This window comes from Lipophrys pholis (assembly GCF_963383615.2).
Source record: "Lipophrys pholis genome assembly, chromosome: 3".
Lineage (NCBI taxonomy): Eukaryota > Metazoa > Chordata > Actinopteri > Blenniiformes > Blenniidae > Lipophrys > Lipophrys pholis.
In genome coordinates, this window is record NC_137627.1 from 30,741,527 (window position 1) to 30,755,158 (window position 13,632).

The 13,632-nt window shown below is 39.8% G+C and overlaps 1 protein-coding gene across 2 annotated transcripts in view; it reads right to left on the bottom strand.

The window, feature by feature from the left end:
• Positions 1-319: 319 nt before the first annotated feature.
• Positions 320-13,632, bottom strand: part of cntn5 (contactin 5) — a 155,391-nt gene continuing 142,078 nt past the window's right edge. For both annotated transcript variants that reach the window (XM_080460392.1, XM_080460391.1), the window contains exons 18-24: positions 12,601-12,671; positions 3,272-3,506; positions 3,070-3,179; positions 2,749-2,935; positions 2,455-2,567; positions 1,755-1,923; positions 320-1,245 (exon numbers count right to left, since the gene is read on the bottom strand). In XM_080460392.1, the coding sequence (XP_080316518.1) occupies positions 1,142-1,245; positions 1,755-1,923; positions 2,455-2,567; positions 2,749-2,935; positions 3,070-3,179; positions 3,272-3,506; positions 12,601-12,671 (989 nt within the window). In that variant the 3' untranslated portion in view covers positions 320-1,141. The remainder of the gene's footprint in view (positions 1,246-1,754; positions 1,924-2,454; positions 2,568-2,748; positions 2,936-3,069; positions 3,180-3,271; positions 3,507-12,600; positions 12,672-13,632) is intronic.

Consider the following 13,632-nt stretch of genomic DNA (forward strand, 5'->3'; position numbering starts at 1 on the left):
TAAGCTCTTTTTTGACTTGAGATTGTTTCATTTGTTACAAATTTATATAACAGTGTCTCTTTTGTTCCAATGACAACCCAGACTTTGTGGTCAGTTGTAACATACGAAACCTTGTGTCTGAGATTAAACTTCAATGCACTGCACGTTTTGCTTGTTTTGCAGTAATAGTTCTACTTTTTTTTTTATAGCAGACACATGTAAAGGTATTCGTTGAAAATCAACGGAAGTAAATGTGATAAACTGTCCCGTCTCCGATCACTACATTATTCTAAACATGTCTTCACTAATACTAAAGAAAAAACACCATCAACAAGCATTTAAAAAATATACATCACATTTATTTGTACTGACACCAGGAGTCCGTACAGAGTTGTCTTTGTCTACTGATGTCTTCGGGCACTACAAGGTGCCTCTTTCCGATTTCCATACATCCAACAGTCAACAAACTGTATCACCAAGCTTTGCTTAAACGCTACCAGAAAACAGAGTTTCACAGAGCTGACACACACCACTGTTTTGTCTCTAAAGGTAACACAATGTACAAAAAAAGCAAATCTGGAACTAGTAAGATTCTTGTTTCCATAAAAAAACTTTTTTTTTCCTCCTCAATGTGTGAATAAGAAAACAATGCACTTATCTCTACTGAGCTTCTGCTGCATTGCTTGTTAGGCAGCCAAGGGGTAAATTGATGCAGATAAGTAATGAAAAGAAACAGGCCGGCTGATCCCTGTATTACTACCAGAGCAGCTTTCAAGGAATTGTTCATGCTCTGTGGAGCCCCAGAGCTTTTCAGAGCCGTGAGGAAGTGGTGAAATGCCAGTCAATGAGAGGAACACATTTGGGATTCAAGTAAATGATAAAACACATCTTTCCACACAATGTTTACGCACTACAGTCTCACACTACCGTGATGTTGGAAAGAGCTGTGCAAATCAAACGTCCAGCGCCTCAAGGGCAAAACAGGGAAGTGAAAAGGATGAACTCTGAAGAGCTGCATGTGTACCGGCAGGTTCAACGCCCCCTTCAGCAGGCCTCGGGCCCTTCAGAATAGGTAAGGCCAAAGCGAGCAGGCAGTCAGAGGGAATTTGGGAGCAGAAGACTGGTGGCTCCCCTTGTGAAAAGTGAGGATGGCACAATGGCCTCACCAGGAAGCTGAAGGCACCAGAAGAACCAGGAGCAGTGCAGTCCATGTTAGGCTCTGTGGCAGGCGATGCACTGAGCACTGGTTGCTTTTTGCCCGAACACCTAAGGAAAAGCAAAGTGTGTGTGTGTGTGTGTGGGGGGGGGGGGGGGTCAATACACATGAAAACAAAGAAGCATTCATTTTTACCGCTAAACAACTCCATTGATCTTTTGAATTAATTTAATTAAATTAGGGAGTGTGGAGCTGTGAAGAAATAGTCTCTTTCTTAAAAGACCACTAAAGAGGAAAGAAAGGCGGACAGAGAAACAGCAATTTTGCAGGCATGAAAAGCACGCTGGTCACAGTGTGGACTGCAAAACTTTCAGCTCGCCTTGTTGCTTAGAAGTTAATTGGCTGTGCAGGAGTAGAAAGGTTTGCGTGGGAGAGGTAATTAAAACAGTATTAACCAAAGAAAACTTGGCTTGCACAACAGCTGTGGCGACTCAATTAAGGGCAGGACTTAGGATTGCTACAAACAGAAAACAGCTTGTGCACAGAAATTGAATTCCTGAGGTCATGTAATGGAGTCTGGGAGTGAGACTGGTGTTAAGTCAAGGAGCCTGGAGCTTACCGGACGAGGTAACAACTCGAACTTGGGAGCTGACCGCTCCTTCTCCACCTTCGCTGAGTGCGCGCACCTCAATGGTGTAAGTGCCCCCCTCGGGCAGGGACAGGATGGTGGAGGGGTTGATGGTTCTTGTCACCTGGTTGTAGCCCCGACCCTCCTGTTTGACTAACACCTGCAGGACAAAAAACAAAAAAACAAAAAAAACAACCCAAACATCACATCAGTGTCTTTTTGGCCGCCCACTTTAACAGCAATCGCAAGAGCAAATTTCTAAAATGAATTCTGCACCAAAGTCTCAGCGAGACCAAATGCATATTCATATAATTACTAAAATGTATTATTTGTATCATTTAAATAGTTTGGGTACAAAGGTAGAGCTGAGTGTCATCCGTGTAGCTATGAAATTGTATATTGTATCTACAGAAAATATGGCCAAGGTGGAGCAGATAGGTAATGAAGAAGATGGGGCTGAAGACATTTAGACAAATCGTTCTACTGAATGCAGAATTAGAAAACACACTCAAATGCAGGATGATGATGTCATTTCACAGCACTTTTAAAGATAAGAAACAAAGTTAAAGATGAACACTTACAGATCTGTTTCAAGGAAGATTACAGAAAGGGAAAATTCATATGGGTAAAATTTTACTTTTCCTGCATCTTATATCAACGGTGCATGCAAGTTTTAGGGCTGGTTCTTTACCATGTACCCAATGACATCCGATTCATTGGCTTTTGCCTTCACTGGATCCCAGCTTAGTGACACGTTGTTGCCCTCCTGAATCCACATGAGGTTGATCGGAGGCTGAGCTGGAGCTACACAAAGAACACAACCCGTTGAGTGTACATTCAACACACACTTCCACAGAGAGCTTCTAATAACTTTTCTTAACAATTACCATACTTTTTTTTTTTACAAAGGGATTCTGATCAAACTTTACAGGTCGCCTGTATTCCATATATAGAATTACATGATTAGTGTCAGTGCAGAACTCACGGGCTTTCCTGGTCTTGGCTGTGACAGCAGCACTGGCAGGACCCTGGCCGATGCTGTTGAAGCCTTTTACTGTGATGAGATACAGGCTGTTCCCTTCTAGTCCCGTCAAGACCATGGTCGTTTCGTTTTTCACGGTTTGTTGTTTTTTCCCAGACTCTTCCTGCTCACTGTCTTTCCAGTAGCTGACCTGTTAACATAAATGAGGGGCTGAAACGTACCGCTCTCAACTGTCGTCTTATGCAGAGGGTAACATGTCACCGTATGTGAATGCACAATTATCCAGGCAAGCGTAGAGAGTGAATGTATAAAAATATGAAAAACCTCGTATCCTCTCGGTCTGCCAGGCCCAGGATTTGGTGCTTTCCATGTCAGTCTTATTTCCGAGGAAGAAATGCCGTGAGCTTTCACATCAGACGGCGGCTCTCTTGGCTCTGCGAAGCAAATCAAAATGATGATGATTGTGAAATGCTTAAAACTTCCCCCTTGTGGCGTTCACGTCCTCACAATGTGGTTATTAACTCACCCCCCTCAGCAGAGTGGATGATGACCACTTTGCTGAATGGCCCGTCTCCCTTGTTGTTGTACACGCCGACTTTCACTTCAAATGGGGTGAGAGGAGGGAAGGTTTCGTCCCTGTACTTGTACATGGTGGAGTCTGCGGAGGTCACCATCTTCTCCTTCCAGCCTCGGGTCCCGTTGGCACGAAATGCCACAATGTACCCGAAACCCTCTCCGTTCTGGAACTCCTCGGACACAGGCTGGAAATATGGAAAAAGAAAAGAGCAATCACTAAAAATGAGTCTTTCACAGAGGGTAAAGTGTAAAACTGGCTTACCCGCATTTACAATCTGTGACTGAACATGCACCATTGGCACATTTTGTCATCCGGGCAGCTCCCTCAGTGACAGTCCGAATCCGAGAGTTCAGAAAAGGACTTTTTCCTCTGTGGTAATCCTGAATAACCAACTTTCAACTTCCCACCCATTTATTGCAACTGTCTCTCCGTGTTAATAAAGATGCAGTCAGCGTTGCGTAATGGAAACAATTCATTTCTGGCTCAGTTGGGCCCATGACGTTGCTATTTATCTTTTCATGACTGGCAAGCTAATTTTGGGGGCCTGGGTTTTTGTGTCCTGGCTTCACGAATTATCTGTGAGTTTCCTGAAGTGGTGAAACGGGGAGCTGTCTTCCACAGCTGCTCTGCGGTTAATCAAATCAAATGCCAATTTATTAAGTGAGCAAGAATTTAATTAAAACGTGAGCTGCGAGGGATAAAATCTTTGGCTTGATCTAATAAATGGCGAACACCTGTACACCTGCTTTTTGGCGAGAAGTCTGCCACTCTCGCTGTAATGTGTTGATTTGCATAAGATTCAGAGTAATGCTTTCCCCTGAAGGCTTTGCCCGTATTAGCCATGTAGCCTACGGAGAGGTAGTTCACATTTCACTCAGCAACAAGCAGTCACCGTGACTGCTTAATTACAAGGGATGATCAGTGAAAATGAATTAGCCTTCATCAGTTATTATGTAAACTGGCAGTGCTTTAAAGCGAAGAACAAAAAAGAGAGCACGAACAAATGAGGGAGTTATGTTTAGAAACACTTGCAGGTTTGAAGGGGCCGGACAGACGTTGATAAGTGCGGTCACATGGTGAGAGGGATGATAGGACCGAGGTAAGTCTTGTGGATGGAATGATGGGACCCGCTGGGTTCAGTGATGGCGACTGTAGGGGCATCACTAATGGTCCTCTCTATGGTTCCCGGAGGGAAAAAAAAAAAAACGGTCTCTCACAGCCGACTCTAATGAGACGGCTGAACGAAGCTGCGGAGACTGTTTAGTCATTCATCCTGCTTAATAATCCTACCCACCATGGCTGTCCAGACACTGACAGCCCTCCACAGATGATTGGAGAGGCAGAACTGCCATGCTCTCGCATGCCTCGACTGCCAAAGAGGGCCAACATTCCCGCACTGTCTCCTCCAATATCCACCTCCATTGATCACTCACCAAGTCCTGATTTATTTCCAAAAGCATTTAGCAGAAACAGCAATAACTAGGGCAGAGCGAGAATGACTTTAAAATACCAAGTCTTAAAAGGAGGCTACTGTATCTAAGTGGAGCATGTCAGCATTGTACTGTGTTACTCCTGAAAGCTGACACACATATTGATGGATGACCAGATCCTGTACACACAAATGTGAAGAGAGAAAACATCAGTCTCTAAGAAGCACTTCAATTCTTCGCTTAGTACTTTAGAAGTAACTTAAATTGACAGCAAAAAATGAATAAAAATGAGTAAACTGAATAACGCTATGGCGCTCAGTTTTGTGCTGATGCACCTGTTGGGGAGACAAATCATCCCTGAAAAGACGAAAAGATCAATCCTGTGAAAAATGATCACACTAAAAACTGTAAAATGGATGCATGCTTAAAAACTGTTTTATTTGCGTTTTGTGTCCGACAAAGTTTCTTTTAACTCTCCCTTGATTGTTCGTTGAACATGGCGTCCCGTATTATTTATATGGAGGTTGTCATTTGTTATACTAGCAAAGCTAATGACACTCTTGAGTTATAAATAGGAAACAGTCTTCTACCAAACACCATCCCATCTGGAATGGACATTATGCCCCATAATGTGCCACAGAGGTGCACTTCTCCTGATGTGAAGGTTATCTTCTCAGTGGCAGTTGGGCTCCCATACTTAATAACTACAAGAATAACTGTCAGTTGCCTCCACATCTGTTCACTGTTCCCCTGTTAATATATCCTTCAACTAATCTCCATTGCAAATTCTCAGCTCCGCTCATAGTAATTCAGCACATGAATCTGGCCGAGAGCCAAGATGTCCACTTGGAACTGGTTAACATTAATATCATCTTTACATGGTGTGTGATTTACAACATTTCATGCAGCCATTGTAGCCGGGGATTACAAAACTGATATTCATATACAAGTCTGGATTTGGAGGAAGCGACTGGGAGAGTCAAGGTTAATCATAACTGTGTCTCTCTGGTGGGACATAATTTTAAATTCACTACATCTTAATCACTTGCCCGGCTGATGCAGCTCTGTGTAGTGCGCGGCCCAGCTGGCCCCCTTTGAGCTTTGTCAGCAACTTCTGCATTTGTGACCAAATTGTGCCCTCTAACTTTTGAGATCACGGATGATTGAACACATTTAAACAGAATAAACTGAGATCGTGTGCAAGATGTAAAAACAATTTTTCCAGTAACATTTCGTGTGCGGATCTGTTGTATAATGCATTATGAGTGTGCTCATAAGGATATATAATGCATTTATGAGACTGGTTAGATGTTGCTAACTTTATAAGAGAACTTCTTATAAAGGTTGTGGATATAATGTGTTATAATCTTATCAGTCATCATGTTTTATACCTTCCTGGCAAAGTGACAACAGTTTAATATGTATCATCTGATAACATATGATAACTACCTGGTAAAAAAATAAAATGAACATATCGTACAGGAAAATTATTGATAAAAATACATTAAAACACTGCCTAGAATATGACTGTGTTAGCTTAACCCTATATGGCCACTCAAAGATATTGAGAATTTCAACAATTAAAGGGGACATATCATGCTAAATCCACTTTTTTAGCCCTTAAATGCATTTTGTTGTATATTTAGAGTGTTTAGAAGTACAGAAAAGTTCAAAGTAGTCTCTTCAGGTGCTCCGTTGATATCTTTATATTCTGTTTTGGTCATATTTTGCGATCGGTTTCGATTTTTCTATTCTCTATTACGTTTTTTGAACAATGACGTCACAGTATTCGCAGCGGAACTGCCAAATTAGGACATCGACATTTCGAGCAATCCGCCATTTTTGTTTCTCGCTGCGATTTTGTAGTCCAACCGAAGTTACGAGAGGATAAGTCGAAATGTTCGGTTGTTGGATGTAGTAACCCACAAGCTTCGTTACACCGTCTCCCAGCATCAGAACCTTTTCGAAGTGCCTGGTTGAGTTTTATTTTTCACAGAAATGTACCCACATCTGTGGGTAAGGTCATTTTTGTGTGCGCGAATCACTTTAAGGACGACTGCTTCAGCAACCTCCGCCAGTATAAAGAAGGATTTAACGAAAGACTTGGTCTGATTGAGCGGTCAGTTCCTTCTATCTATGGAGACGACGAACAGAGCACTTCGGTAAGCTGTATATAACGCTAAAAAGTGTGATGATAAGACGTCCCTGTTATTGTTTTGTTAGCATTAGCAGTTGCACCGTCTTCATAGCGCTGTGTGCTCGTTTTAGATTAGAATGTAACTTCTGTGTTAAATAGTCGTTGTAATACAGGCAGTATTGTAGTAGTGGGCATGGATGGAGAAGTTAGTGTAAATATAGTAACACACCATTGCGTTACATCCATATGAAGACGTTGTTCTGAAGGTGCATCATCATCATTTTCATCTGGCTCCGCCGGGTCCGACTCTGGCTCCAACATGTATGACTGGATGGACAAATCTTCCGTTGTTGACATTTTGTAAATAATGTGTGAATATAAAGTTTCTGCGCTGCTAGATAATTGTATCTGTTCTATCAAACTACAAAGATGGCCGAACAGGGTGGCGTTGAACCGAGTGTCACCTCTGCAACCTGGAGAGGAGGAGGGGTATGAAGTGTCTCATTTGCATTTGAAGAGACCGCCCCAAAACGAGTTGCTCTCAGAAGCGCATCAGAAAAGGGGTAGAAAAGGGGCCTGTGGAGCTCTAATAATGAGGAATTCAGACCCAAGCATTGCAGTTTCGCGTTGTATAGACCACAACTGTATGATTTATATGTAAAAAGGAAGGATTTAAAAGCATGATATGTCTCCTTTAAGGGATTTCTAAAAAATATTTAAAAAATTCCTTTTTTTATTCTTGTGATGTTTTTGTTGTCAAATAAAGACCAAACAACTAAATGTTAATAATATGGAATAAAAATAAACAACATTGGGAAGTGTGAAACTGACCAAAATGACCTGATATTTCACAAGTTATTGTTGAATAGGGTAAAATTGTCCCTGGATGTTTCATCCTAATCACGACATGATACTAATGCTAAAAAATGTGACTTTCAAAAAGTGAACCATTAACTGATCACAGTTGGGTAAGGGTTAAGAGTGCCCTAGAAGGCTGGAAGTGATCATATTTAACCCTGAATTTAGTCACATATAGCTTCACTTGCCCCATGAAACCTTACAGTGGCAGAAATTCACATGTATAATGCATGCATAATGTCCAATAAACATCAATAATATGCTATAATAGGATTTTGAGAGGTCAAAGTGAAGAAAGGTGAAACCGATAATAAAAATATTGACCAGTTTTAAACCATGACCAAGTCTTGTGTGAAATAAAATACACATAATGCAATAGATATGACCCTGGAAAGGGTCATCGAAGACATCTCATCAGTTCATATTTAGAGAGTGTGGAGATATACAGTATTAATATATTTCTTTACTTCAATAACATTTAATCTCATCTCATCCATTTTTTAAACTGAGTGCTTTGACCTCGGATTACCATCCAGTACCAGCAAGCTCAGGAGATTCTGACAGAGTGAAATAGGCCATGTTTTTTCCTTCCTCCAGCCTGATCAAAGTCTCCAATTCAGAGGTCAAAGTGAATAAAAGAGGGTTCAGTAGAAATCATGCAGAATGCGGGAGCTGATGGGTTCACGCTGCCTGCCCTGTGAAATGGAAAGAGGTCACTTAGGTTGAATGACTTGGGTTCACCTGAACTCCTCAAAACTCACCAGACCATCTCAACCTTTGTGTTACCCGCTGAATAAAAACGTGCAACTCTCCTGCTTCTTTGTATCAAAGGGGTTACGGCCTTGGGGAGTTCAGATTGTCACTGCCTGGGGTGTTTTAAGTAGAGGAGCTCAGTATGTGAACCTGCTGGTGTACTGAAAATGCTCCACAACACTCACCATGCTTCTTTTGTCCAACCACTTTTTAGAAGTAATGTTACATTTCCTTTACAACAAACCTTAACCAAACTTTCAGGAACATATTTTTCCATGAATACATTGTATCCGTGATGAAATATTTATGTGCTTATAGGTCAGCTGCTGAAGTTACATGAACCATAAGTGATCAGATTAAATGCCAATTTAAACTTCTCTGTCTGATTAGATTCTAGAGGTGGTTGTGTAACTCGAAGCTGCAGTGTCCGAGTATTGTGTGCATCTCTGTTCTGTAACACAGGTAATAACTCCATCTTGACTATTGGCAGATTTGTGGGAAAAGCTGGTTTGCAATACAAAGCATTATCGGATTGATCACTTTGAATCCGATCACGTTTTTTAATGTCAATCAGATTGACAAAAAAAAAGAAATGGAAGAAGTGATTATGTATCAATATTTCACTTTTTTTTAAACATGCATCAGGTATGTTTGAATGCTTAGTTTGAGTTCATGTTGGCTTCATAATAATGGGAGTTCTTTATGTAACCTTTTTCTCCTGTTTGTTACTTCTCAAAAAATGAGGATAACTGTATCTGTAAACATGAAATTGTGTTAGAAATATGTAAATGTATGTTACACAAGGGTGTGAACGTCAAAATAATTTCAAATTGAGATTTTAATAGGTTTAGTGGCAAAGGATTTTAAAGTTGCCAATTGTAGTTATTAAAACTTATGGGAAGGAGATTTGAGCTGCCGAACAGGACAAGGGAAAAAAATAATAATAATAAAAAAAAAATGAAAATACACTGTGTGTGTGTGTGTGTAGATATAAATTCATTTCACTCCCTGTCTTAATGTTGTCCTATTCATTTAAAAAAAAAATTGTGGTTCTTTATGTTCTCAAACAAAAAGGCTGATGTACATGCATTTGTCATTAAGTGTCAAAGAGTAAACTTAAAAAAAAAAAGTTGCCCATAATAAACCATGTAAAAACCACATTAATATTTCATTCTACAATAAAGAAGTGTAGAGCTTGCATTGTTTATCCGTGGTAGTCTGACTACTAGTAGTTTGCTTTATAGTGAGAATCAGTGCAGTTTGCATGTTATCCCTGAGCGCGCACAGAACAAACAAGGAATTGAGGCAATTGGTATCTTTCATTTGCTTCTAAGTGTGAATGTAAATTGGTGCGACTCTCCAGTGATCAACTGGCGAGCACCTGCCTTCAATAGCACTGAGCTCGGTGGATCAATGAATGGCTGGATGAATTTTTACCCGAGGTATGATTATGCGCAGAATTGTTTGCATGTTTTTTTAACAGCTGCTATAATTCAATCACACTTTCACTAGACAAAAACAAATGCATTGAACATCATTTCATACAGAATACAAAACAGATATTATATAATGTGCAACCACTGACTCTTGTAAGGCTTTTAAAATGTATAAACAATACAAAACAATTATGATCAAAGACAATCCGAAGACAAAAAGATAATCAAAAAAAACGTCATAAAGAAAGCTAATTAAAAAAGTACAATGCAAGTGAATGCAATCCAATGAAATCCGATGTTCAGGCTTGTTTCAGTTTCATTGGTTCTGCTTGCGTGTTAAAAACGTGCGCTCTATCAAGGATTTCAATTCAAGTGCTGACATATTCCAGACCTTTGCATCTATAACTCAAAGAGAGATGATGAATGTTCTTCCAGATGGACGGATGGATTTCAAAGACGAAATGAAAAATTATATATATGTCCAGCTAGTCGAGAAGGAGAGATACTTTCAGCCCCACAAGGTGCAAAAAAAATACAACATGTAAATAGATTTCATTCACAATTGTCAGGACTGTTTTTCTATGAATGCTGCTGCAAATCCCTCAGTACATTAGGTCATTGGAGTCAAACAAGCAGCGAGAGAGCCGGAACCAGCACAAGAGGGTTCAATACAACCCAATTTGTGATGACCTTGCAAATGGTTAAAAAAGAGAAAAACACCCTGCAATTATTAAGTTTTTCCATAAAATAGACTAAACTAAATACTGTTTCTAAGTTGTGAGAGAGAGAACTGAACAGCAGACAGCAGGAGCTAACTCGATAATAAACAGATAGTATTAACATGGACTTTGATAAAACAGATTTTTACTATTACTGGTATTTATTTACCAGAGATGGCGTTGTAGTCTGTTGTTGCATTATTCATCCATTCATTTATTTGCACTACCTGCTCTATGCGACCTGGTAAAAGCATGAGACTCGCACTCTCAAGGTAGAGGGTTCATGTCCCACTCCGGGCTCCACCTTCCTGTGGGCTCACCACCTGCAGGAAGGTTCTTAATCAGTGCAATGTGATCTGGGTGACAGTGCTCAGACTGTGACCCGGAAACAGATAAGCAGAAGAAAATGGATGGATGGATGGATTTTCTTGGTGGTTTGGCCCGATTGGAGCCTTTTGTGGGCCGGTTTCGGCCCACGGGCCTTATGTTTGACACCTTGGATTTAGCCTTAATAACCTCTGCAATATACAGCAACTTATCACAGAAAGAAAAAAGAATGATAAAATATTGCATTCAGGGCCACTTATTACAAAAATGCAGCCGGCTATTACAAAATTTGGATATTATGAAATGGAGTGGCGTTATTACTTAATGTGGTATCTTGAATGGGCATTAAAAGTGATCTTTTACAGGATGGATCTGTATGTTTTTGCATTAAGATGAATGGAAAAACTTTGTAGTTGTTGGTATTATGTCTCAAAACTATAATATTATTCGGCCCTGACACTTGAAATCAGATCAGCATTCTTTGTTTTCCACTTGAGCTGTTTAACCTTTTCTTTGTTTTTCAGTTAGTTTCCAGTTTGATGGTTCCGGGAGTGGCGCGACAAGCTGAAGCAGATCCTGAACACACACAAAGAACACCCAGTGACTGCAGCAAAGTCATCATGTCTCACCTAAAGTGAATACAAACTAATGCAATCACCCATGTATCGTAAAATCATTAGACCATTTCCTTCAAGCCTGGAACCACGAGGAAGAGCGTCGTCCATCAAACGCGCTTCATCCCCCTTAATAACGTCTGACAAGTATTCCCAGGGAACCAAAAGTGAAGGTTTTTAATCAGGCGCACATGCAGTCACCGCCACTACATGATTATAAACTCACAGTCACACACAGGGTTTTGTTATTTAGTGAGTGTTACTACACAGTGTTACAACGGGCAAAGCTGCAGTTTAAAGATGGATGTTAAAGTGAATCTGGTCTCTGGGCGCTTGTCTTCACTCTTGGATTACATTACTGATCTCATCCTGTGTTCATAAGAGTGTGTGATTGATAATGACTCTCTTCTTTGTGCCTTTATAATTTTGTTTCAGGCTTTGCCAGCTTCAGGTTTATTATGGAATTGCATTTATTATCATATCAACAATAACTCTGGAACTCCTTATATTTTCATTACAGCGGTAAAAAACCCAAACCCAAACATATCATTAAGACTGAAACAAATCAGGGTTGAATAGCTCAGAAATTCTGAGATTGGACATTAAAATTACTCTTAAATTTTCAAACTGCCTTCTTTTGTATTAATATTTTTAAAAAAAAAGACAAAATCTACTGCATTTAGTATTTGTAACCTAAAGTCAACAAAACTGTGTTTTCAATTTTGTCTAATTAAATGTGTATTAATCATTTGAATAAAATGAAATCTTTGGAATTCTATGTCAATAGGTAATTAAAATAAACCTAAGAAGAACCAAACAACTGGATTTACATGTAATTCAAGTAAATAAATATTATTAAAAACCTCACAGAGGGAATCTGAACTCATTTCACTGTTGTGTCCTTGATTTCTTGATTTGACTGCAGTGAAGGTTTCACTTGATTCTGAGTCTTTCCAACTGTTGTTACATTGGTGCCTTAAAGGAAACCTGGCTGGGGGACTTACCTCCCACGAGATGACCAGCTCGTGCCTGCGGCCATTTCCTCCGCTAACGTTCACCGGTGCCACCGAAGGGACTGCGGGAAATAGAAACGGTTGACACTGCATCACTGCCCCAAGACGACAGTTTCATTTCAGCATGAATTATAATCATGACACAAAGGAGAAATCAGGTGGAGAACCATTTTCTTTGACCTGCTACGTTAAAAATACTTGAAAATGAACATTTCCATCTTATCCAAGTGAGTAAAATAAACAGTCAGGTACATCATTCGTATATGAAAGGATCTGATCGAGTAGAAAACTAAAAATGTAATTTATTGCATCAATTATAGATTAAAATGCTTCGAAATTCAAGGTTTGGTTGCTTCAAAAGGTTGTGATCTCCTCCAGTCATTCATTTGACTGGTCTATTGCAGGAATATATTCAAAATCATCAGGCAGAGTTGAGACCCCGAGTGATGTGGAACCAAGGTTGAATCCAACTTAAATACGACCTGCAGTGCAATTTCCAGCGACCTGCAAAGTAATGGACATTATGCCTCGAGTGGAAGGTGCTTAAAGAGCAACAACTGCTTTATCTTTTTTGCACGGTGGATATATATATATCCAAGTGTCGCAGGGATTCTTTATATCATCAGTTTAAATGTATTATGCCCCGTTTACATGGCAAGGCTTCAAGTGAAAACTATTTATGTGGTGTGTGAGTCTGCTGTCTACACAGAGACTAGGTCAGAGCATTTTCAAAATGTTCCCCTTTGGTAGCTGTTGTCAAAAAGTTGCGTTTTTAGTGGCTCTAACTTGTTTGGAGTTTTCACTTTACATTATGTGTAAACGGAGGCCCTGTTAGAGCCTGAGATGTAAGAACGACCCAAAATGTAACAACAACCCAAACTATTATAAAATATTATGTAATTACTGGTCAATAATTTAACAAGAATTTAAATGTGATCTTAATATTCTTAATATGTATAACACATACATTTTTTTACTGATGATTGGAGAAATAGATTACAGATTATAGAGAACAGAACACTA